We start from the raw sequence: 26,205 nt of genomic DNA, 5'->3' as shown, positions 1-26,205 counted from the left end.
ACAATGATAAAAGGTGTTGCCTAACAACAGTTGACAATGATAAAAGGTGTTGCCTAACAACAGTTGACAATGATAAAAAGTGTTGCCTAACAACAGTTGACAATGAGAAAGGTGTTGCCTAACAACAGTTGACAATGATAAAAGGTGTTGCCTAACAACAATCGACAATGATAAAAGGTGTTGCCTAACAACAATTGGCAATGATAAAAGGTGTTGCCTAACAACAGTTGACAATGATAAAAGGTGTTGCCTAACAACAATTGACAATGATAAAAGGTGTTGCCTAACAACAGTTGACAATGATAAAAGGGGTTGCCTAACAACAGTTGACAATGATAAATGGTGTTGCCTAACAACAGATGACAATGATAAAAGGTGTTACCTAACAACAGTTGACAATGATAAAAGGGGTTGCCTAACAACAGTTGACAATGATAAAAGGGGTTGCCTAACAACAGTTGACAATGATAAATGGTGTTGCCTAACAACAGTTGACAATGATAAAAGGTGTTACCTAACAACAATTGACAATGATAAAAGGTGTTGCCTAACAACAGTTGACAATGATAAAAGGGGTTGCCTAACAACAGTTGACAATGATAAAAGGTGTTGCCTAACAACAGTTGACAATGATAAAAAGTGTTGCCTAACAACAGTTGACAATGAAGACATATGTTTGTTGGTGCAATGCAATAGGCATCAGTGTGTTGTTCCAAGGAAGAAATGTGAACATGTTCATAGTGGAATGGGACGGAGGCCTATTCCAAGTCAAAATAGGGATAAAGCAGACACGCAACATAAAAAAACATGATGGGACTTGAGCTCCATATTTTCTCGCTATAGATGGCTATCACTCAGTCAAATCCTCAATTCAACGACTTAAAAATACTTCACCTCGGACAAGAAATAGCTCAAAAGGTTCCTCAATTAATTGCACAGATAAAATGGCCACCTATAAATGTCACGCTGAAATAGGCCGACAAGCCATCATGGGGATACTCTACACCTCAAGTAAACCCAAGTAAGACCTCACATCGAAAAGTATGCTGCCAGACACACACACACACACAGATGCGCACAGACACACACACATACGGATGCAGGCACACACGTCACCCCTCTCCTCACCACCTCTCCTGATGGAGAGGGTGTCTTGGCCACGTGGCACCTCCAAGCCAAGCTGACCTGTCATATGGTGTAACGGGGTGTAACAACTGTTTCTTACATATACCACATGGCACAAATAATATAATATAACAGAATAAAATAGAATGGATCATTGGTGAAAAAGGATGAATCTATCATTTAAAAAAAGCTATACTGAAAATGTCACGACTTCCACTGAAGTCGGTTCCTCTCCTTGTCCGGCGGTCGACGTCACCGGTCTTCTAGCTATCGCCCATCCACCTTTCATTTTCCATTTGTTTTGTCTTGTTTTCCCACACACCTCGTTTACATTTCCCTCATTACTTGTCGTGTATTTAACCCTCTGTCCCCCCCATGTCTGTGTGTGTAATTGTTTATTGTCAAGGCTGCCACGCTTCCGGCTGGTTTGCACCGGGTTTTGTTTTGTGACGCGGTTGCGTTCTGTGCAAATGGTTGCCTAAGTAAAGTGCTTTGTCCACTCATCTCTGCTCTCCTGCGCCTGCCTTCCAGGCACCAGCTACACTCACCGCTTGACAGTAAATGAAATAACACACGTAAAAAGATCTATTCGTACTCCAAGTGAATGAATACCAAACAATTCAACAGTTACATGTATAAACCGTTATTATCTGGCCAAAGCCTACGGGGGTTTTGTAGCTGTGTAACTACAGCTTCGCATACGGTTGCGATTTAATCAGTTAGACCCCTTTCATCACTAAAGAGAAAGCTGAAATCTGTGTTTAAAAGCCAGGCATTTAATTACATAGTTTGTAGTCGGATATATCAGTCAGAAATCAAATCAACACACAACATCAACAAATAGTATAAAAAGCAACAAAAATGAACCGTGATTATGAAAATCCATCTCGCCACAGCCAATGTCTTTTTTTTCCACTTTGCACTGTAGACTCCTCACATATGGTTGTGATAAAGTCCATTAGACCCATTTTATCACTAGAGAGAGAGCTTAAATCTGTTCATTTCACACACGTGTTTTCAAGCCAGGCATTTAATTACATAGTTTGCCGGAGATATCACTTTAAATGGAGTTAAGTTGTCTAGCAAAGACAAAAGCTTCTCTCCGGATCCACAGCTGTCAACGAGGCCTTTCTCTGGTCCGTTATTATCCACTGACACAACACACAACCCCATCCGCCACCACAGCTTAGATATCCTAATAGCTGAAACACAGTTGAAGTGTGTACGCTCAAAACCAGAGAGATGTGGAGGGAAGCCAGTGGTCAAACTAAAACGAGTGCACATCTCAGTCAAAATGGCTCTTTAGTTCTTGAAATAAAAAATATACTGTATTTAAAAATACATCAAATAAGTAGAACTGACTGGAGAAACTGACATACAACATGACAAATACACCTTGGCACAAATACATAGCCTAATATGTGCCCCCATGTTGGGCCCCCGTGTTGAGCCCTTCCTCTGCCATGCTCTCTCTAGGCACAGAGGCAAGCCGGGATAGACACATTCAATTATATTAATAACTTTACGAGCAGAGACTGTGCGCCAAAGATGGTGGTTAAAGTAAAATACTTCACTCAGGCCATTTACCATTGAAAAAAATGGTCGGTTCCTGTCTACTTAAGCTGTGATAGCATGGGTCTGGTCTACTTAAGCTGTGATAGCATGGGTCTGGTCTACTTAAGCTGTGATAGCATGGGTCTGGTCTACTTAAGCTGTGATAGCATGGGTCTGGTCTACTTAAGCTGTGATAGCATGGGTCTGGTCTACTTAAGCTGTGATAGCATGGGTCTGGTCTACTTAAGCTGTGATAGCATGGGTCTGGTCTACTTAAGCTGTGATAGCATGGGTCTGGTCTACTTAAGCTGTGATAGCATGGGTCTGGTCTACTTAAGCTGTGATAGCATGGGTCTGGTCTACTTAAGCTGTGATAGCATGGGTCTGGTCTACTTAGTTCATTGACTTCCATTGAAACAGACTTCCATTGAAACAGAAGAAACGAGGGAGTGGGATGTCTCTCTTCCTCTTCCGTCTCTGCTGTGCGCAAAGTAGAGAATCCCACACATGTGAAGAAGCATCAGACCTTTAGCTGTCGGGAAGAGGGTTCCAGAAAACATGGACCTGCAGCCACTCCGTAACTTTAATTAAAAAGCCATACTAAATGCTTTGTAGTGTTTTATAAATGATTGTAATGCATATAATGCTTAGAATTTGCAATGCTTATACATGTTTATAAATGCACTATTACTACTAATTTATTGAGAGTGTATTTACTACATATAAATAGTTGATGCATGTTGACTAGTTAAATTAAAGTCATATTTTATATTATAAAGTCATTATAAAGTGTTACCATAAAATCAATCTGTCCTTCAGCCCAAATGTACTATATGTATTTCACAAAAGCATGTATTCACTAATCTTGATATACAAAATCCAAAACATTGACCTTTAAATGGTTTAATCATGCTTATTAATGAAAGTTATTGTAAAGCGTTACCCTAAACTACAGTCCTTATATCTCATTCAGTAGGGCATTTACAGAGAAAGCCAAACGTTTATCTGACCTTTTACCAGTTTAAGTAACCCAACCTGTACAATCTGTCGTATTTAGCCTGCACGAATTTACATCCACACACAGCAGGAGCACATATCCCCTAATCTTGATAAGCGAAAGCCAAAACATTTGTCTGACCTTTGACCCAGGTGGGAGTTGGGTAAATCCAGCCCCTGACATGGGATAGGTTCTCATTACTCCAGCTGGTAGGTTAGCTCCGGATGATACATCTGGAGAAATGTGGAGGAAACAGGAACGACAGGACCATGAAACACATGGGATCGAGGGAAGTTTATGTTGTGTTAATTCTTGACTGTGAAGAAACCAGAGAATCACAATGACCTATGTTAAAATGTTGTCATGCTATCCTAGTTTAGCTTGTTATGTTTGTATCATGGCTGTTCTTGAAATTAAAGGACCAGTCTACTTCACAAGCTCACCTTAAAAATGTGTAAATATTGGCTCCACATTTCTATCATTTTATTATTATTATTATTTTATTTAATCTTTATTTAACGAGGCAAGCCAGTTAAGAACACATTCTTATTTACAATGACGGCCTACCCCAGCCAAACCCGGACGACGCTGGGCCAATTGTGCGCCGTCCTATGGGACTCCCAATCATGGCCGGATGTGATACAGCCTGGAATCGAACCAGGGACTGTAGGGACGCCTCTTGCACTGAGATGCAGTGCCTTAGACCGCTGCGACACTCGGGAGCCCAAAAATAAGTTGTACTCTCAAAATACTGTAATCTTTACTGAAAAAAACTATAAACCCCAGACAAATAGTGTAAAAATACAAGTTGCACAATTAGTAATAGTAATTTACATCGATATTACAAGTTTTATTTGTGTTTTATAAGTACTATATTGAGATGATATCAACACATGCACGATCAAGTTAGCCCGATCTGCCCTACCCTAGATCGAAAAATCCAAAATGAGACCCATGCCATGCACCATGCAGTCTAAAAATAGCAGCAGTTCCACCCCCATCTACCGCATATCTACCACATATCACATATTTCCCCTCTTAAAAACACCACAACACTTCAACCTCCAACCCGAAGTCTTTGAGACACAGACACACACTCCAACCTACCTTGATTGGCGGTGGAAGAGTAAGCCATGGAGTTATTCACTCCGCCGTTGTTTAGGCATCCTTCAGACGACCCGGCGGGACCGTAGTAGACGGCTCCGGCTCTGATTGTAGCACTGTGGACAGAACCGGACACCACGAGAGGCTTGGTTTAGTTTCCTGACTAACTGATTGAGTGATCTGTCTACCTGCACTCCTCTGTCCTCCCTGGCGAGTCTATCTGGCTGACTAACTGATTGAGTGATCTGTCTACCTGCACTGCTCTGTCCTCCCTGGCTAGTCTATCTGGCTGACTAACTGATTGAGTGATCTGTCTACCTGCACTGCTCTGTCCTCCCTGGCTAGTCTATCTGGCTGAATAACTGATTGAGTGATCTGACCTGCATTGTTTGCTGTTTGGGGTTTTAGGCTGGGTTTCTGTACAGCACTTTGAGATATCAGCTGATGTACGAAGGGCTATATAAATACATTTGATTTGATTTTGATTTGATTTGATTTGATCTGACTACCTGCAGTGCTCTGTCCTCCCTGGCTAGTCTATCTGGCTGACTAACTGATTGAGTGATCTGTCTACCTGCAGTGCTCTGTCCTCCCTGTCTATCTGGCTGACTAACTGATTGAGTGATCTGGCTGCACTCTGTCCTCCCTGGCTAGTCTATCTGACTAACCTGCAGTGCTCTCCCTCCCTGGCTAGTCTATCTGGCTGACTAACTGATTGAGTGATCTGTCTACCTGCAGTGCTCTGTCCTCCCTGGCTAGTCTATCTGGCTGACTAACTGATTGAGTGATCTGACTACCTGCAGTGCTCTGTCCTCCCTGGCTAGTCTATCTGGCTGACTAACTGATTGAGTGATCTGACTACCTGCAGTGCTCTGTCCTCCCTGGCTAGTCTATCTGGCTGACTAACTGATTGAGTGATCTGTCTACCTGCAGTGCTCTGTCCTCCCTGGCTAGTCTATCTGGCTGACTAACTGATTGAGTGATCTGACTACCTGCAGTGCTCTGTCCTCCCTGGCTAGTCTATCTGGCTGACTAACTGATTGAGTGATCTGACTACCTGCAGTGCTCTGTCCTCCCTGGCTAGTCTATCTGGCTGACTAACTGATTGAGTGATCTGACTACCTGCAGTGCTCTGTCCTCCCTGGCTAGTCTATCTGGCTGACTAACTGATTGAGTGATCTGACTACCTGCAGTGCTCTGTCCTCCCTGGCTAGTCTATCTGGCTGACTAACTGATTGAGTGATCTGTCTACCTGCACTGCTCTGTCCTCCCTGGCTAGTCTATCTGGCTGACTAACTGATTGAGTGATCTGTCTACCTGCACTGCTCTGTCCTCCCTGGCTAGTCTATCTGGCTGACTAACTGATTGAGTGATCTGACTACCTGCAGTGCTCTGTCCTCCCTGGCTAGTCTATCTGGCTGACTAACTGATTGAGTGATCTGACTACCTGCACTGCTCTGTCCTCCCTGGCTAGACTATCTGGCTGACTAACTGATTGAGTGATCTGACTACCTGCACTCTGTCCTCCCTGGCTAGTCTGGCTGACTAACTGATTGAGTGATCTGTCTACCTGCACTGCTCTGTCCTCCCTGGCTAGTCTATCTGGCTGACTAACTGATTGAGTGATCTGACTACCTGCAGTGCTCTGTCCTCCCTGGCTAGTCTATCTGGCTGACTAACTGATTGAGTGATCTGACTACCTGCACTGCTCTGTCCTCCCTGGCTAGTCTATCTGGCTGACTAACGGAAAAGTAAACGTATGAAAGAAAATTAAATAAAGAATGTTGCACACTTTATACAGTATATCCCAATGATTTAATGGGTATTAATTACACCAATGTTTTGGGCATTATGCCCCTTCTGCAGGGACGCTACCGAAGACTAGTTTTAGATTTCTGACAGACTGACGACCCTCCCCTCGACTGTCCATGCCTGGCTGTTGCTATATCTTGCGACTGGAGACCTCAAGTCTCATATTCAAAAGCCATTAAGGCTGTATATGGATCACAAGTGTAAAAATCTAATGCCTCGGCTGTCCGGGGATATTTACTTTGGGAATAACGGAGGAGATCAGAATCAGGTGAAGACATGACTTAATGGTCACAAGAGTAAGACGATTAAACGTACAACATAAGGACACAAACTAATACATTAAGTAACTTAGAAAGCATGTATAAACAGGTATAATGGCTTAATCATTAAAGTTATTACAATTTTGTAGCCTATATCTGACTGAAAAGTACCCTGAGAACAAACTTTCAGTGAAGCACATGCAACTCAACTGCTACGCAACACAAAAATGTACTACATTTAGGAAACATATTTGATAATACTTTGCAATAAGGTACACTTTCTAAAGCGTTTCTAATTATGTTATTCATGATTTATAATGCATTTACAAATGATTAAATAACCATTAATGTAGTTATAAACCCTTTAAACTCTATATGAATGGTACCCTATTGTAAAGAGTTTTTCCTTATATCTGACTGAACATACTTCTCAAACCCACAGTGGAGCACACATTACACAAAATGGCAAAACAAGATCAAAACAGAACACATTTAAGAAATACTTTTAGCCTATACTGTATCTAACTGAAAGGCACCCTCAAATACTGTACTTCACAACCCACGGTATGAGTGGAGCACGTCACACATGAGTCATTTGTTGTCAGTCACTCCCTATTCCTAGACAGGAAGCAGAAAGACGTTTCTAGATCACACAGAAGCATATCAACGTGCTGTCTAATCTATTTGACCTCCCTATAACTCATCCCTATAACTCACCCTTCAGAGTACAGCAAGCGGTTCTGCAGGTGTAGTTTACCTTTCACGTGCTGGTCCCAGTCCTGAAAACACACATCCAACCAAACCCAGTCAGATAGATAGACCCTGACTCGCTGAACGCTATCCTCTACCTCAGTGCACCCCCTTTGAGCACAGCGACATTCCCCCCCTGTGTGTCTGGCCCTGGTCATGGGTGGCTGGATTATAATTAAAGGGGCAACGACATGGAGCAGAGAGCAACTGCTTCTGGAGCAGCGACAGTTAGCCTGGTCTCAGATCTGTTTGTGCTGTAGAGCCAACTTGTCAATGGGATATATGAGACCCAAAGGAGTTGGCTAGACCACACAAACAGATCTGGGACCAGGCTAACTGTAGTTGGCTCTGGTAATGATGTTACAACCTGCACACCACAGTAAAACTAAACTGTTCCTCACACCCCTGTTCAAGGACCAGGCCATTTACAGTTCAGTTCACACACACTAATGAACTAGTAGTTGTTGAGCAAAGGATCTATTACAGAGCTTAACATTAGAAAGAGCAAGATGCTAAAGGGATTGAGTTCAATATTTACACCATAGAATCTACATGAACCTTCTTATGATGGGATAAAGGTCAGCCATTTTGGTCAGGAAGCAAACCATGGTTTGACAGTGTTGTGATAAGATATTGTGTGAAATAATGAATTTGAAGAATTTATCTGCACTGTGTTTGTCAGCTAGCTAGCCAGACAGTTTTAGAGGAATGATTCCAATAATTATTCAAATGAACTGCCAATATGCCAACATTCCTTTCAAACAATGCAGTGAACCCACAGCCAGACACTGGCTGAAATCAGTTGATGATAGGACTTAGACAAGTTGTAAATGCAACAAGTACTGATTCTATCATATAATCCCACTCACAGCATTCCAAGAAAACTAAAATAGAGACATTAATGGTCTGTTTACATATATTTTTGTCACGCCCTGATCTGTTTCACCTGTCCTCATGCCTGTCTCCACCTCCTCCAGGTGTCGCCCCTCTTCCCAATTATGTCCTGTGTATTTATACCTGTGTTCTATGTCTGTTTGTTGCCAGTTCGTCTTGTTCGTTCAAGCTCACCAGCGTTTTCCTGTCAGCTCCTATCGTTTCCCAGCCTCTCTTTCCTTGTCCTCCTAGTTTTTGATCTTTGCTTGTCCTGACCCTGTACCCGCCCAAGTGACCTCTCTGCCTATCCCTGACCCTGAGTCCGCCTGCCATCCTGTATCTTGGCCTTACCCTGGATCTTCGATCCCTGCCTGCCTTGACCTGTCTTTTCCTGCCACTGTTGCGGCAATAAACATTGTTACCTCGACAGTCTGCGCCTGGGTCTTACCTTGATTCCTGATTTTAGAGGCCATTTATACAGAAAATTGGTATAAAACCTGTATAAACTGTATATATAATTATATGACAATATTTTAGGTTGACAATAATTCTATTACACAATTTCTGATATATCACACGCCTTACTTTTATTTTCCTGCATAATTAAAATCAGGATTATGCCTCTGCTGCCATTCATTCCAATCAGACTGGTTTGGATTTCTCCCTGACCAATATGGCTGCAATTTTCACTCCATTCTGGAACTTTGAGGGTTTATGTCATAGCCCCTCTAGTAAGTTAATAGGATCTCTATGGTTAACACACTACAGTACATGACAATCTAAACGCATTGATGATATATGTTCACTAGAATAAAACCATATGTTATCCCACATCATCTATGCCTGCATCTCAGTTTCAAAGAGCAATACATTCTAATAGGAGTGTCACCAAGCCTGTTCAATGTAATTAAGTATTTCTCTAGTCTAGAATTTACAGGAAGTTACATATTTCTCCACAGGAAGTGACATACTGTCCACCGGAAATGATATAATCCCCGTCCAGTGAGCTCCACCCACCTTGAGGTTATAGACCTTCTTCTCACAGATGGTGCACTGGTGGGGCAGGTGGGATGGCGTCACGGCGTGGAAGTCATTCAGCTGGTGAGGTTGGAGTTGTACGGAACCACCTGTAGACAGGGTCTCCTCTCCCTCCTGCAGGGGCTGCTTGTGGTATCCCACAAACCCCTTGGTGACACCCATGCCTTCTCCGAACGAGGAAGTAATTTCCCCACCGCCGGAATTGAACTTGGGGTCAGAGGTCGGCTCCTCTGGATTGTACAGATCCTCTCTGGCACGGACTGGCTGCCCAGTCCCCCTCCATACTGTGGCAGTATTGGAAACCATGTCCAACCCTTTTCCCGCGTGGCTCATGTTACCTGGGCTTTTCCACTGCTGCTCATTAAAAGGGTTCTTGTTCTGATAGTTTTGATTCCCAACACTGAACCCAGCCTGTTGTTGTTGACTCTGACCATAGAAGTCAATCTGAAAGCCTTGGTTTGTACTCTTTGCCTGAGTCATGATTGGCACGTACTGTCCTTGTCCCTCTCCGGGTTCACTCAACGCCACCGACGTCCCCCCTGTGAAGCCATACTGGAGACGCCTATCCATATCTGAAGGGTATGTTGAGCCAGCTTTCTTGCCGTAGTCTGATCCACCATGCTGGTTGGCCTGTTGCTGCTGCTGTTGGTTCCCAGAAACACCCCCACCTCCGTAATGGTTCAGCCTCAGATTACCATGATTCTGGTTGAATCCGGCCCCTACTAAAGTCCCCAGGGCAGAGTTGGGGGGTGGCGGCGGTGGCGGCGGTGGCGGCGGTGGTGGAGGCAGTTGGAAGGCTAGGGCACTGGAGTGGAAACCACCACCAATTGCTTGGGGATTACTGACCATGGCCGAGGCGCGGAGCTGGTTGAAGAGGGGCTGGGACATGGCCACATTGGCAAGGACCTGATTGAGGGAGAAGATAGATTCAAAAACATTAGTCTCGAAAACAGACAAAAGGTGTGAACACTTGAAACACTTGAAAAGTGTGTGAAAATAAGAGTTTGCATCTCAGAATAAAATTCCCAGATATAACCAACCCTGTTACAGACCTGATTGAGGAAATAAAAGTCAAATTGAGAAAATAAAAGCTTGCATTCCAAAGTACCAAAAGAAAATACAGGCAAACCAATCAATTCTGTAACAGACCTGATTGAGGATGCTGGCTGCGTTTGCTGAGTTTGCGTTGCCCCCCACAGCACTCTGGGCCAGTTTAAGGCGGTGGAAGGTGAGCTGGGCCTGGAGCTGGGCTAGCTGGATACTGGCGGGTGTCAAGAGGAGCTGTGTGTTCTGGTGGTTCTGGTGGGTCCCACCCCCACCACTCAGCTGGCCCTGGACACCACCCACTGGCTGGGGCTTGTTATCATTGCCGTCGGACACGCTGGTGCTAGAAACAAACAGGGAAAAGATGGATGAGAAAATGTAAACAACCGTAGCTATAAAACACAGCTTTTAATCAGAGATTCAGGTCCCACTGTTTAAAACGAATAAATAAATACATTATGTAGCCTTAACATTTAGCTTCTGTGGAGGAACTACAATTCGTATCAGGATCATAGATCATTGCATTATAAAGGAACCAGTAGCAGTAGCAGCTTGTTTCGCACCAAGCGAATGGTTAAACGAGACAACAAAGTTTTGCAACCAGCTGTAGACATGAACACTTATCCACATACCCACATACCGACACACAACCCCAGACCCTTCCCAGATGCAAACGCTTTTGACTGGGCCCTGTCCTTTCGTGTTCTGATGAATGTGCTCACATGCTGGCTAAATTTAGTATCTTGCACTATCAATCAAATCATATATAGAACCCCATGACTTGACACAGTCCAACCCGACCAACCATCAGCCCTGATCCAACACTCTAGAACTAGAAGGCGAGAGACCAATTGGATTAGGGGTGGGCAAGGTCCCAAGAGAAAGTTGTTTTAGACATTGATGGATACAGCAGCCATGTTGTTTTCTCACACACATGAAGGTCTATAGCGCCACATAAGGGACATTTTGTTTGTGAAACGTAACAACACAGCTTCTTCACAGGGTTAGCGTCTGCTGGGTTCAAATTGTGAAATATGGACAAGAGACTTAATGTAGATATTTAGATCCTTGTGGTTTCGTTCGGAACATTGAGAAGCAACTGAATCTTTGTGAGGATTAGCACCTCTTGGTTTGTGGTGCTACTGGCTTGTAGAGTTGTCATATGGTCTTACGAAGAGGGACGTTTCCACACCATAAAGTCATCACGTCAGTGCTGTCACTAAATTAGACATCAGTTATATTATAGACCACGGAGTGGATTTTGTTAATGACATTTAACCATTTTCACAACCGATCACATTTAAACGATCGTATGCCATCACTATTCCATAGATTATTCAAAGAATATTTTTTCCATAGTATTAGGCTACTCTTTATTTCACAAAATAGTCTAACATCATACACAGTTATAGTGCACCTGCAACTTACATTTTGTAGAGACATCTTGATATTAGCATACTGTATTACACACTTCTGATAGTACACATGTCCCTCTGTGACTTAATTCAAACTTGGACAATTAACCGCTTTGACTTAGCAGTCACAAGATGACCTCGTATTGACATACTCATACAGTATTACTGTGTATATCATATCACTATGACTTTGGTCTTACATGGTACATGCTACTGTATAACATCATCATACTTTGTTTGCACCGTGGCACCAGAGCTTCGTGTTAAATGACATACTAGCTTGTACTGAGGCTAAGACTTTAGGACCCCACAGCAGCTGCCCTTTTAATTGCCTGTCTGTCTTTTCATCCTGGCAACACCACCACACGCTGTAGTAGTATACGTAGCCATCTTTAACAGTCCTGCTTTACGGCCTGCACGCTGTTAAACCACACAAACAACAACTGCCCCGGTTGCCCCTCGTTGTCCTTCTGTTAGCTGAGATTGAAGTGCCAGTAATGTCACAATGATACCCTCTGTCTCAGTCAGAACAGACCAGACTATAGGCCTAGCTGCCCAGATCAGATGAAGCTGTTTATGTCATGTCACCCAGTAAACGGATAAAGACTGTGATTGTCACTGTATAGGTGGATAAGCACAGTGACTTGTGCTAGAGCACAGGACAATATGAGAGGTGATTTATAAATACAGGTTTATAAAGGAAGCAAGGAAGCAAAAAGATTGAATAACTTCAAATACTTTGCAGCATATTGTTGTCTTTCCACAAGATGCTTTGAGCACCAATAACAATATGTACTTTATTTAAAATCTACATAAGTAAGTGTTGAACTAGATCTCTTGGACACTTGACAGGGTGGTCAGCCCCCTGTGCTGCATGTTGTACACACTCTTATCAGTACAAGCACGCTGATGGATCATATAAACACTGCCGCAGCCGATGACTCGCTGCTAAAAATACTAGTCTCTCATCTGTTCTGACACACAGCCCTTAATAGACAAATATGGCCTCGGCTCTTACTGAGGCATCTGGCTCTGAGTAGAGCAGACCTGGGTCCAAATAGTATTTGGTTCTTTCAAATGATTGAGCTGGCGTAATGGGACCAATGGAATAGTCCCAAAAGTTCAAACCCTGCCCACCTGGCATTCAGGGCCAAGCTCAATCAAACGGCCAAAGTATTTTAAAGACAGAAAGTACTATTTGAACCGAGGTCTGGCTCGCTGAGTGCTGCTGGCCAGGCCACTTCAGACCTGTCCAGATCTTGTAATACGAAACAGATTTAGTAGTAGAGGTACAGATCCATGGATGCATCTCAAATTGCACTTTATTTTCTATATACTACTACTTTTTACAATGGGCCCTCTTAAAAGTAGCTTTCTACATTTATTGTATTTTATTTTATTTAACCTTTATTTAACTAGGCAAGTCAGTTAAGAACAAATTCTTATTTACAATGAGGGCCTACCCATAGGGAATAGAGTGCCATTTAAGACTCAGGTTTCAAGTCGTCCCGGACAGTAATTTATTCATTCAAATCAGGTGGTGGGATATTGGAGCGTAATATGATAAGGCATCACTAGATGCCCCCTGAAGAATGTGTGTGTGTGTCTGCCTGTCATTCAATCGTTAATGAATTCAAACCAGGTGTTAGGGTTATTGGAGCGTGATCTGATAATAGATCATTAGATGCCCCCTGAAGAATGTGTGTGTGTGTCTGCCTGTCATTCAATCGTTAATGGTGTTATTCAAACCAAGAATTCAAACATTAGATGCCCCCTGAAGGTGTTATTCAATCGGAATTCAAACCAGGTGTTAGGGTTATTGGAGCGTGATCTGATAATAGATCATTAGATGCTCTAAAGGATTCGGGGCCTTTACACCAATCAGAGATGGATACAGTGTATATTACACTGACTGATGACAATATGAATGTCACACTGAATTTCTCTGGAGCGATCCTCAGCTGAAGATGACTCTACATATGGTAAGTTGCTCTTATACCTGTGTATTAACTAAAGCAACAACGCTGTATTAAATAGTACCGAAGTAATTGCATTATAATTGCGTTAAACATGTTTTTTTATTACAGAGGAATAAACTGTTGCTTTTAAAAAAAAACACCGAGTCTCCTGTTGTTTTGCTAATGACCTTGTAACTGACTAGACTATTAGGCCCAAATTCTTGTCTGAGGTCCTATTGTGTGTCTGCTGTCTGCTGGGAATCTCTTACCATGTCATAAATGCTGGGCCCAGTCTCCTATACGCCAGAAAAAGACTCTCGCACACACAGGGTGACGTCATTGCTGCCTTAGCTTATGTCGCCACGGTTCAACAAGCTCAACCTTGAGTTCATAGTTGAAGGTGTTCGGTTTTAGAAACACAATAACGATGTAGGGGGTGAGCTATTCTAGAATTAAGATCTCATAAATCACCATATCAGAGACAACATGAACGTGAATAAATATAATACAGAAATACGTCCCAAATACAAATGATTAGTCAGCCATATAACCATATTAGCAATATTCAATCCTATACATCTAATTCAATCAAATCAGACTAGTTTTAACTGTGGTATTTGTCATGTTCTCGTGTGGAACTATGTCATGCTCCTGTTTTGAATGGTGTAACAATGTGGACAGGACGGTGTTGTGCTGTGGGTCTGGTCACATGCTTCATCATCAACTAGTAGTAGTTATTATAAGCAGGGAAGGGAGGAGAGCTCCCTGGCATTGTTATACTGCATACAGGTGTTGGATCTTAATTCACCAGTATTGTCAAAACAAAATAATATATGGTAATATATGGTAACGTGATAATATGTTAAACGTTGGAAATGTGGTTCATATAAGCAGTCATTTAAAGAAACAGCACACTAATAATGTTTAGGATGTCAAATTGCCATAAAGTGTGTGTGTTCAAAAACAACAATATAGTCACTATTTTGTTATTCATTTGAATTGGGTTGTTTCTCTCACTATGCTGAGAGACCATATTGCCGTCTAACTTGTTTTCTAACAGAAAATAATCATATATTTGCTCATTTTCCGTTTACAATTGTATTCATAGAAAATGTGCAGTAATTTAAATAAATGAAAAATAGACATACTTGTATTTGTGCTGCTGCTATAACACACATATTATACATTTTATAAAGTTTATATAAAAGTATATTGTTTAATTATGTATTTTATTTAAGTATATGTCCACATTTGTTAACATATACTTAAGTTATATGTATTTAACTTATACTTACTGTATACACTGTGTGTTTCAAAACATTAGGAACACCTGCTTTTTCCATGTTCCCTGTGGAACGCTTTTGACACCTTGTAGAGTCCATGCCCGGACAAATTGAGGCTGGTCTGAGCGCAAAATGAATGGGGTGCAACTATTAGGAATGTGTTCTTAATGTTTTCTACACAGTGTATGTTATAAGTATAATTATAATAGTGTATGTTTTGGATAAAAGTATGATAGGAACAAGGTCATTCAAATTGGTTGATTATTATTGTTTCCCACACATACTGTTGGGTTCTACTTCATTCAATAACTTACATTTACACAAGGAACAGTTTATGTATTATGAAACAACAATTATTTTAATGTATTTCTTTATTATGAAACACAAATTATTTTAACTTATTTATTTATTATGAAACATTAATTATTTGTCCGAACAACGCTTCAAGCAAATTTGTTACTAGCAAAATTGCATATTGTTGTGTAGAAGATACTGTATACATTAATGCTACTCACAAATTCAAACAAATACTTAATGAATCATTCTAAATGAACAAAAACAAACACAATCCAGCAAAAGTAAGTCCCTCTATCTAGGCTCCCGACTTTCCTTCTCTCTCTCCCTTGTTCCCTCTTTCCTCTCATGCAACACAAGACACTATTTGGAGCAGCTGGTTCCCTCTCCTCTGTGTGTATAACCAATTTGTCATGATCAGACTTCTCACCAACATTCAAACACACAGTCCCCCTCTCCTCTGCAGCCTGATAGATGACTGACTAACCATTACCACCCTTTTCTGTTATGTGACTGTCTCAAAGCCCAATGAGTGTTGACTCCATAACAAATGAAGACAGAGTAGCTTTGCCGTGTAGCATGTCTCCATAATGGATTCTATAACTTACACTACGTGCATATATGGTACATTGCTAGTAAATACAGTATATGTGTATGGCTATATGTATGGAGTGTGTGCATGTATGGCGCATTACAAGAACGTACTATACGTAGCCTGCATGTTGGGGATTGCTTTTCTAGGAACATAGTATGGATATAGCACATACATATTTTAAATGAATAGAAACAGTATATATTAATTAGCTCAATATATTATTGACACTATATTTTAGTCTCATGCTGAAAGATTTGTCTTTAAGCCAAGTGTTCCTGCTGAAAATATTAACACGCACTTGAACTAGAATGAATATGTAAGAACTGAAACAATAAATTGAACAGACTTAGGGAGAAGGAGATATGATATGAATTAATCGTATGTCCAAACAAATAAAATAATGATCTTATATTAGTAGTGCAATAAAAAATGCTAGGGATAAATCTTCATGTTGATTCATTGAATAATTAAAAAGGACACCAATTGCATAATTTGATAAATAAATCTGAACTAAATCATTTGAACACATTATTTGTGGACAAAAGTCAAACTAGCAAAATAAATTCGAAACCTATCTGAAACAAACTCAAAATCACTCCCACTTTCCAACAAATCCCAAAACCCCCAGTGTCTACCAGTAAGTCATCAGACATAGTAAACCAAGTCCAATATTCAGATATAAGTCCATATTGTTTGGACATAAGCAGGGTTACTCAACCAGTCCCATTCAAGAGATCCATTGTTCCTTCCACACAACACTTAGAACCTAGAAGACTTCTGAAGACATCAAAGAGAACCCTTCATCATAAAGTTCTACACACCAAATAGGCCAAGTCCTGCTAGCTTTATGAGAGGAAATATACTACTTAACTGGACCCTAAGGTGCCGAGTGAGTGAAGCAATTTAGGGAGCACAGTTCAAAAGTGAAAATTGTGTGGAACAAGACGGCCCATGCTTTCCCCAACCAATTCAAATCAAATGTATTTATAAAGCCCTTTTTACAACAGCAGATGTGCCAAAATGCTTATACAGAAACCCAGCCTAAAACCCCAAAGACCAAGCAATGCAGAGCAGATGTAGAACCACTGCCCAAACACAGCAAGCCTACAGAGAGACATCAATTCAATTTTTGGATTTGATGTTTTAAGATCCTCATTAGCTGACGCCAATGGCTCTATAGGTGGCTGGGCGCTACAACCCACCACTACACACCCCTGTACAACACAGCGAGCCTACAGAGATCTATCAATCTGTACAACACAGCGAGCCTACAGAGATCTATCAATCTGTACAACACAGCGAGCCTACAGAGATCTATCAATCTGTACAACACAACGAGCCTACAGAGAACTATCAATCTGTACAACACAGCGAGCCTACAGAGAGCTATCGATCTATACAACACAGCGAGCCTACAGAGATCTATCAATCTGTACAACACAGCGAGCCTACAGAGATCTATCAATCTGTACAACACAGCGAGCCTACAGAGAAGTATCAATCTGTACAACACAGCGAGCCTACAGAGAACTATCAATCTGTACAACACAGCGAGCCTACAGAGAACTATCAATCTGTACAACACAGCGAGCCTACAGAGAACCATCAATCTGTACAACACAGCGAGCCTACAGAGATCTATCAATCTGTACAACACAGCGAGCCTACAGAGATCTATCAATCTGTACAACACAGCGAGCCTACAGAGATCTATCAATCTGTACAACACAACGAGCCTACAGAGAGCTATCAATCTGTACAACACAACGAGCCTACAGAGAACTATCAATCTGTACAACACAACGAGCCTACAGAGATCTATCAATCTGTACAACACAACGATCCTACAGAGAGCTATCAATCTGTACAACACAACGAGCCTACAGAGATCTATCAATCTGTACAACACAACGAGCCTACAGAGAGCTATCAATCTGTACAACACAACGAGCCTACAGAGATCTATCAATCTGTACAACACAACGAGCCTACAGAGAGCTATCAATCTGTACAACACAACGAGCCTACAGAGAACTATCAATCTGTACAACACAACGAGCCTACAGAGATCTATCAATCTGTACAACACAACGAGCCTACAGAGAGCTATCAATCTGTACAACACAGCGAGCCTACAGAGAACTATCAATCTGTACAACACAGGCTTGACCCTATACTCCTATACTCCTATACTCCTATACTCCTATACTCCTATACTCCTATACTCCTATACTCAACAGAGCCGTCTCCAGTCTCAGAAACACCCCCGGAGGAACAGAAAAGTCACACCAACCTGGAACAGCGGTTGCACTGTAGGAGTCCTCTCTATGTTACACCCCACTAGCAGCTACTGTAGTTACGTTATGACCTACGTCTAGTGGCTGAGGAGGCATGAGACTTGCTTACTGCCCGTCTCTCTACTAGCACTGTGACTAACTGTACACCAACTCCACCACCCCAACCCTTTCCTATGTAGTTAAACTCCACCACTACACCCCTGCCCTTGAGAGTGCACTGACTCTATAGTCCAACACACTGCCCTGTGAGTCCCTGTTTGAGAGTGCACTTACTCTATAGTCCAACACACTGCCCTGTGAGTCCCTGTATGAGAGTGCACTGACACTATAGTCCAACACACTGCCCTGTGAGTCCCTGTATGAGAGTGCACTGACTCTATAGTCCAACACACTGCCCTGAGTCCCTGTATGAGAGTGCACTGACTCTATAGTCTAACACACTGCCCTGTGAGTCCCTGTATGAGAGTGCACTGACTCTATAGTCCAACACACTGCCCTGTGAGTCCCTGTATGAGAGTGCACTGACTCTATAGTCTAACACACTGCCCTGTGAGTCCCTGTATGAGAGTGCACTGACTCTATAGTCCAACACACTGCCCTGTGAGTCCCTGTATGAGAGTGCACTGACTCTATAGTCTAACACACTGCCCTGAGTCCCTGTATGAGAGTGCACTGACTCTATAGTCCAACACACTGCCCTGAGTCCCTGTATGAGAGTGCACTGACTCTATAGTCTAACACACTGCCCTGTGAGTCCCTGTATGAGAGTGCACTGACTCTATAGTCTAACACACTGCCCTGTGAGTCCCTGTATGAGAGTGCACTGACTCTATAGTCCAACACACTGCCCTGTGAGTCCCTGTATGAGAGTGCACTGACTCTATAGTCTAACACACTGCCCTGTGAGTCCCTGTATGAGAGTGCACTGACTCTATAGTCCAACACACTGCCCGGTGAGTCCCTGTATGAGAGTGCACTGACTCTATAGTCCAACACACTGCCCTGTGAGTCCCTGTATGAGAGTGCACTGACTCTATAGTCTAACACACTGCCCTGTGAGTCCCTGTATGAGAGTGCACTGACTCTATAGTCTAACACACTGCCCTGTGAGTCCCTGTATGAGAGTGCACTGACTCTATAGTCCAACACACTGCCCTGTGAGTCCCTGTATGAGAGTGCACTGACACTATAGTCTAACACACTGCCCTGTGAGTCCCTGTATGAGAGTGCACTGACTCTATAGTCTAACACACTGCCCTGTGAGTCCCTGTATGAGAGTGCACTGACTCTATAGTCCAACACACTGCCCTGTGAGTCCCTGTATGAGAGTGCACTGACTCTATAGTCCAACACACTGCCCTGTGAGTCCCTGTATGAGAGTGGTTTTTATTTACCACCAGATGTATTGGGAGAGATGGGGGCCATTTTGAGGGTCAACTCTACTAGGATTCCACTATGACAAAAAAATACATTATTTAGAAAATATGTATATTTTATAGGTTTAAAATAAATGATATTTAAATGACTTGGCTGTTGCAAGGTAATATCATGTGAATGATAAGACATCTAAATACATAAAACAAAAACAAAATGTCTTCTTCTAAAACACAACAGATATTTTAGATAGAAGCTGGAATATCGGGTCGGTTAAATATAGTATTTTTAAAGGTGCATTACCTTTATAACATATATGAAAATAATTATTAGGTGATATGTTCAACTCGGCTTTCTCATACTGCCCGTAACACAGCTTAAATAACATTTCATCCACATCTATTCGCCTTGGTAGGCGCGCGCACACACACACACACGCACACGCACACTGACAATTATATTGAGAATTATAAGAATATTTTACGTTAAGGTACATTTATAATAGGAAACATTTAGCAACAGGTTTAACAACACAAAGCCTATCCTAAATGGATATATCAACACACGCCAATGACCGTAATGAGAGATTGCTTTCCCATAACGTTTTCTTTGCACACATTAAAAACAGCTGCAGGTATGCTGATAATTTGCTTGAATAAATAGTTTCTTTCTCTTCTTCTACTTATTATTGTTATTATTATTTTTTTTACAAAGAACCCATTTCATTAACAAAATATTTCGAACGGCTTTATGAATTATTAGGTGTTAAAACGGTATGTTTACTGACAATGTCGTAATGATTTTGTAACAACTACATAGGCCTACTTCATCTATCTATTTTTGCACCCAAAAAAGAATGTTCACAACATCGTATAGATTGTGTATTTGAATTTGACATCGAAGGAATACTACGGCATCTTCAAATGTGTTTAATGAAGATATTTTGTTTAATCAATTTTCCTAGGCTATTCAGAATCAGATAAATGTCCACACGCAAATTAATGAAAGTAAATTAATAGGCCAACACTAACTTTAATTAAGTTGTAAAGTTTCATAGCATGTTTGGATAATGTTTGATATAGTCTGTTGTGTAAAATGCATAGCCTACGCTATTATAACAAAGAAGAAGACTAAACCTAATTAATAAGAAGCCTACGACCCAGATTTAACAACGTTAGCAAATGCGAACAATATAGGCTATTTAAATCAATTAACTTTTCTCCAACTTGTTCAGCTATTTGAAGAAAAAATGTACAATTCGTTTTCTGCCTTTTAGTCACCAGATAGCATCATTCTACCTCATGTTTGTCAACACTGTAATTCTCAAAACTCAACATAAAGATCTAAATCAAATTCGACCGATATTTGAAACACTACCCACTTCAGACGACTAGGTCTAATATCCTGTTAATATATCCTTATTATGCATTAATACAAATTATGACTGGGCCAAACCTCGAATCAATCAACTGTAGGCCTACTTTATTTACATGCGGATAGTTCATTTGGTGACATCTCGCCGCTTTTGCGCATTGGTTTCCAGCTCTCATAAAGATAAGCATTTTACCTAAACTCCCAGGCATCCTATTCTCTGTGAGGTGCCAATACAACAGATTTACATCCCCTCCATCTGTTGCAGTTTAGCTCGTGGCGGCCCATCCGGGGGAGAGAGAGAACAAACTGCTTTTAGTGAGCCTATCTCCAACTTATTTTAAAAGTCCGGAACAGGAGATGACTGGGCCAAAATGTTCGGCCCTAAATTCAGTGCACCGTGCAACACGGTTCTTTCCACCGAGTTTCTCTCAGGACAGCAGCCTACAAGGTGACGCCTGTGACCTACAGGTAAACTCCCCACCTCGCTGACCGTAAATATCATTCAGGGAGCATCCATTTGATTGCGCAATATAAAACTTTTATATTGAGTTACGAAGAAATGTGCCTGCAGAGGACGAACGTTTGCCTAAAAAGTACAACATTAATATCACAATAATCATCATTAATATAAAAAAGTGACAAGCAATATTAATGCATTATGACCTACAAACCTGTTCACTTTAAAATAAATGAAATTGACAGACGATCAATTAAGCCCCTTAATCAAAGCACCCCCCCCATACCATCACCTCTGTATGAATATAACCTTTAATTAACCTAGTCTAATTTAATCCCACTAGATGGCACTAAATGTTTTGCTCTGTGGCTCCAGGAGTCCCTGTGGAGATGGGATTTAACCATATGAGGGCACCATTCTCTTTCTGATGAATCTATAAACCTGGGGTCTCCAAGCCTTTTCCCAGAAAGTTACCCTCCTGCAGGTTTTCACTACAACCCCAGTTGTAACTAACCTGATTCAGTTTATCAACCAGCTAATAATTAGAATCAGGTGTGCTAGATTAGGGCTGGATCGAAAACCTACAGGAAGGTAAGATCTCCAGGAACAGGGTTGGAGATCTCTGATCTAAACTGTCATGTCTGTCTGTCATGTCTCTGTCATGTCTCTGTCGTGTCTGTCTGTTATGTCTCTGTCATGTCTCTGTCGTGTCTGTCTATCATGTCTCTGTCGTGTCTGTCTGTCATGTCTCTGTCATGTCTCTGTCGTGTCTGTCTGTCATGTCTCTGTCATGTCTCTGTCATGTCTCTGTCGTGTCTCTGTCGTGTCTGTCTGTCATGTCTCTGTCGTGTCTGTCTATCATGTCTCTGTCGTGTCTGTCTATCATGTCTCTGTCGTGTCTGTCTATCATGTCTCTGTCGTGTCTGTCTATCATGTCTCTGTCGTGTCTGTCTATCATGTCTCTGTCGTGTCTGTCTATCATGTCTCTGTCGTGTCTGTCTATCATGTCTCTGTCGTGTCTGTCTATCATGTCTCTGTCGTGTCTGTCTATCATGTCTCTGTCGTGTCTGTCTATCATGTCTCTGTCGTGTCTGTCTATCATGTCTCTGTCGTGTCTGTCTATCATGTCTCTGTCATGTCTCTGTCGTCTCTGTCTATCATGTCTCTGTCGTGTCTGTCTATCATGTCTCTGTCGTGTCTGTCTATCATGTCTCTGTCGTGTCTGTCTATCATGTCTCTGTCATGTCTCTGTCGTGTCTGTCTATCATGTCTCTGTCATGTCTCTGTCTATCATGTCTCTGTCGTGTCTGTCTATCATGTCTCTGTCGTGTCTGTCTATCATGTCTCTGTCGTGTCTGTCTATCATGTCTCTGTCGTGTCTCTGTCTATCATGTCTCTGTCTATCATGTCTCTGTCTATCATGTCTCTGTCTATCATGTCTCTGTCGTGTCTGTCTATCATGTCTCTGTCGTGTCTGTCTATCATGTCTCTGTCGTGTCTGTCTATCATGTCTCTGTCATGTCTCTGTCGTGTCTGTCTGTCATGTCTCTGTCATGTCTCTGTCATGTCTCTGTCGTGTCTGTCTGTCATGTCTCTGTCGTGTCTGTCTATCATGTCTCTGTCGTGTCTGTCTATCATGTCTCTGTCGTGTCTGTCTATCATGTCTCTGTCGTGTCTGTCTATCATGTCTCTGTCTATCATGTCTCTGTCGTCTCTGTCTATCATGTCTCTGTCTGTGTCTGTCTATCATGTCTCTGTCGTGTCTGTCTATCATGTCTCTGTCGTCTCTGTCTGTCTATCATGTCTCTGTCGTGTCTGTCTATCATGTCTCTGTCGTGTCTGTCTATCATGTCTCTGTCGTGTCTGTCTATCATGTCTCTGTCGTGTCTGTCTATCATGTCTCTGTCGTGTCTGTCTATCATGTCTCTGTCGTGTCTGTCTATCATGTCTCTGTCTGTCATGTCTCTGTCATGTCTCTGTCATGTCTCTGTCATGTCTCTATCATGTCTCTGTCATGTCTCTATCATGTCTCTGTCATGTCTCTGTCATGTCTCTATCGTGTCTGTCTATCATGTCTCTGTCGTGTCTGTCTATCATGTCTCTGTCATGTCTCTGTCATGTCTCTGTCATGTCTCTGTCATGTCTCTGTCATGTCTCTATCGTGTCTGTCTATCATGTCTCTGTCGTGTCTGTCTATCATGTCTCTGTCATGTCTCTGTCATGTCTCTGTCGTGTCTGTCTATCATGTCTCTGTCGTGTCTGTCTATCATGTCTCTGTCGTGTCTGTCTATCATGTCTCTGTCATGTCTCTGTCGTGTCTGTCTATCATGTCTCTGTCGTGTCTGTCTATCATTTCTCTGTCGTGTCTGTCTATCATGTCTCTGTCGTGTCTGTCTATCATGTCTCTGTCGTGTCTGTCTATCATGTCTCTGTGTTGCAACACAGGGGTCATGGGTTTGTTTCCGGGTGGGGTCACCCATACATAATGTATACATGCATAACTTTAAGTTGCTTTGGATAGTTATTATATTATTATTATATTATTAAAAACTGCAGCCATAAATGGCAGGTAGCCTGCAGTTAACCCACTGTTCCTAAATAAAGGTCAAATGAACGTAGCATTAGAATGCAAGAAAAAGCAAAGAGTACGTGATAAAATGGTCCTTTGTGGCTCAGTTAGTAGAGCATGGTGCTTGCAATGTCAGGGTTGTGGGTTTGATTCCCACGGGGGACCAGGAGGAAAATGTATCCACTCACTACTGTAGGTCGTCTGGATAAGAATGTCTGCTAAATGACCAGCATGTAAATAACATCACCTGCCTGATGATAATTCATATAATAAAGAATAAGGCATTTAGGATGATGACCATCTCTCTGACACGGGTGTACGCCGCTACGCTGTCTTTGTCTCACCCGAACGCACAGGAGGCTGCTGAGGGGAGGACGGCTTATAATAATGTCTGGAAATTAGCGAATGGAAACCATGTATTTCATACCAATCCATCTATTCCACTCCAGCCATCACCACGAGCCTGTCCTCCCCAATGAAGGTGCCGACAACCTCCTGTGACGCACCCACCCAAACCCCCAATCTCACGAAGAAGACACAGATCAGGTTGTCAAGTCCATCAACCCTAACCGTGCCCCTTGACTTTCCCCAATACGGAACAACCAGTCAATCACATTCCACAACCCTAATGAACGTTTTCAACAGATCCATCACATAACGCTCCACTGCTTACTCATCACGTGGTTGTCATGTTCACTGAGGTGAGGAAGGGTGAGTTATGGATGGATGGGTCAGCTAGATTACTCATCATGTGGTCTACATGTTTGTTAGGGGGGGGGGGGGGGGAGTATGTATGGACGAGTCCGGGGGGTCTGGGTCAGCTAGATTGAGCCTGAGTTTGCAGCTCCAGGGGATCAAATACATGGTATATGGCACAGCTGAGGGAGCCTCTGATTTATAGCTGCCCAGGAACGGGTGAGGAATCCTGGCCACAGACACACGGGGATGAGGACTGGAGCTCCATGAGGCTGATTGGGTGGTAGCTGTGGTAGTGTGTGTGTGTGTGTGTGTGTGTGTGTGTGTGTGTGTGTGTGTGTGTGTGTGTGTGTGTGTGTGTGTGTGTGTGTGTGTGTGTGTGTGTGTGTGTGTGTGTGTGTGTGTGTGTGTGTGTGTGTGTGTGTGTGTGTGTGGTCTAAGTATAATGGCAGTGATTGGCACATTCCACCTGACGTTTTTAATAGGTATAAAGGTATGTTCCAGGTTAAATGTGGGGTTTTATTAAGTAATATAAAAACAGTTACTTTAACACACACTACAAGCATCACGTCCCCTCTGTTAAATACATGTTGAGTCACATGGTAGCAAACACAAATTCTCTCTCTCTCTCTCTCTCTCTCTCTCTCTCTCTCTCTCTCTCTCTCTCTCTCTCTCTCTCTCTCTCTCTCTCTGAATCTCTCTCTCTCTCTCTCTCTCTCTCTCTCTCTCTCTCTCTCTCTCAGGTTTTCACTCAACTCTCTCTCTCTGATCTCTCTCTCTCTCTCTCTCTCTCTCTCTCTCTCTCTCTCTCTCTCTCTCTCTCTCTCTCACTCTCTCTCTCTCTCTCTCTCTCTTCTCTCTCTCTCTATCTCTCTCTCTGTCTCTCTCTCTCTCTCTCTCTCTCTCATGTCTCTGTCATGTCTCTGTCATCTCTCTGTCACTCTGAAACTCACTGGTCTCTGGAATCTCTCTCTCTCTCTCTCTCTCTGTCTCTCTCTCTGTCTCTCTCAGCTCTCTCTCTCTCTCTGCTAAAATGATCTCTGTCTCTGTCTGTCTTCTCTCCTCTGTTCGGTCTGTGTGTCTGTCTCTTCTCTGTCTCTCTCTCTCTCTCTGTCTCTCTCTCTCTCTCTGTCTGTCTCTCTTCATCTCTCTGTCTGTCTGTCTCTCTGTCTCTGTCTGTGTCTCTCTCTCTCTCTGTCTCTCTCTCTGTCTCTCTCTCTCTCTCTCTCTCTCTCTCTCTCTCTCTCTCTCTCTCTCTCTCTCTCTGTCTGTCTCTCATGTCTCTCTCTCTCTCTCTGTCATCTCTCTGTCTGTCTGTCTGTCTGTCTCTGTCTCT

At 42.3% G+C, this 26,205-nt stretch overlaps 1 protein-coding gene across 1 annotated transcript in view; it reads right to left on the bottom strand.

Moving 5' to 3' along the window:
• Positions 1-26,205, bottom strand: part of rbm20 (RNA binding motif protein 20) — an 85,838-nt gene that overhangs the window by 23,948 nt on the left and 35,685 nt on the right. Inside the window, exons 2-6 of the mRNA XM_046331966.1 lie at positions 10,663-10,900; positions 9,493-10,419; positions 7,570-7,631; positions 4,784-4,896; positions 3,818-3,909 (exon numbers count right to left, since the gene is read on the bottom strand). Of these exons, the coding sequence (XP_046187922.1) occupies positions 3,818-3,909; positions 4,784-4,896; positions 7,570-7,631; positions 9,493-10,419; positions 10,663-10,900 (1,432 nt within the window). The remainder of the gene's footprint in view (positions 1-3,817; positions 3,910-4,783; positions 4,897-7,569; positions 7,632-9,492; positions 10,420-10,662; positions 10,901-26,205) is intronic.

Source organism: Oncorhynchus gorbuscha, linkage group LG26 (assembly GCF_021184085.1).
Source record: "Oncorhynchus gorbuscha isolate QuinsamMale2020 ecotype Even-year linkage group LG26, OgorEven_v1.0, whole genome shotgun sequence".
Lineage (NCBI taxonomy): Eukaryota > Metazoa > Chordata > Actinopteri > Salmoniformes > Salmonidae > Oncorhynchus > Oncorhynchus gorbuscha.
The sequence above is the reverse complement of the archived record's forward strand: the minus strand, read 5'-3'. Positions and strand labels throughout refer to the sequence as shown.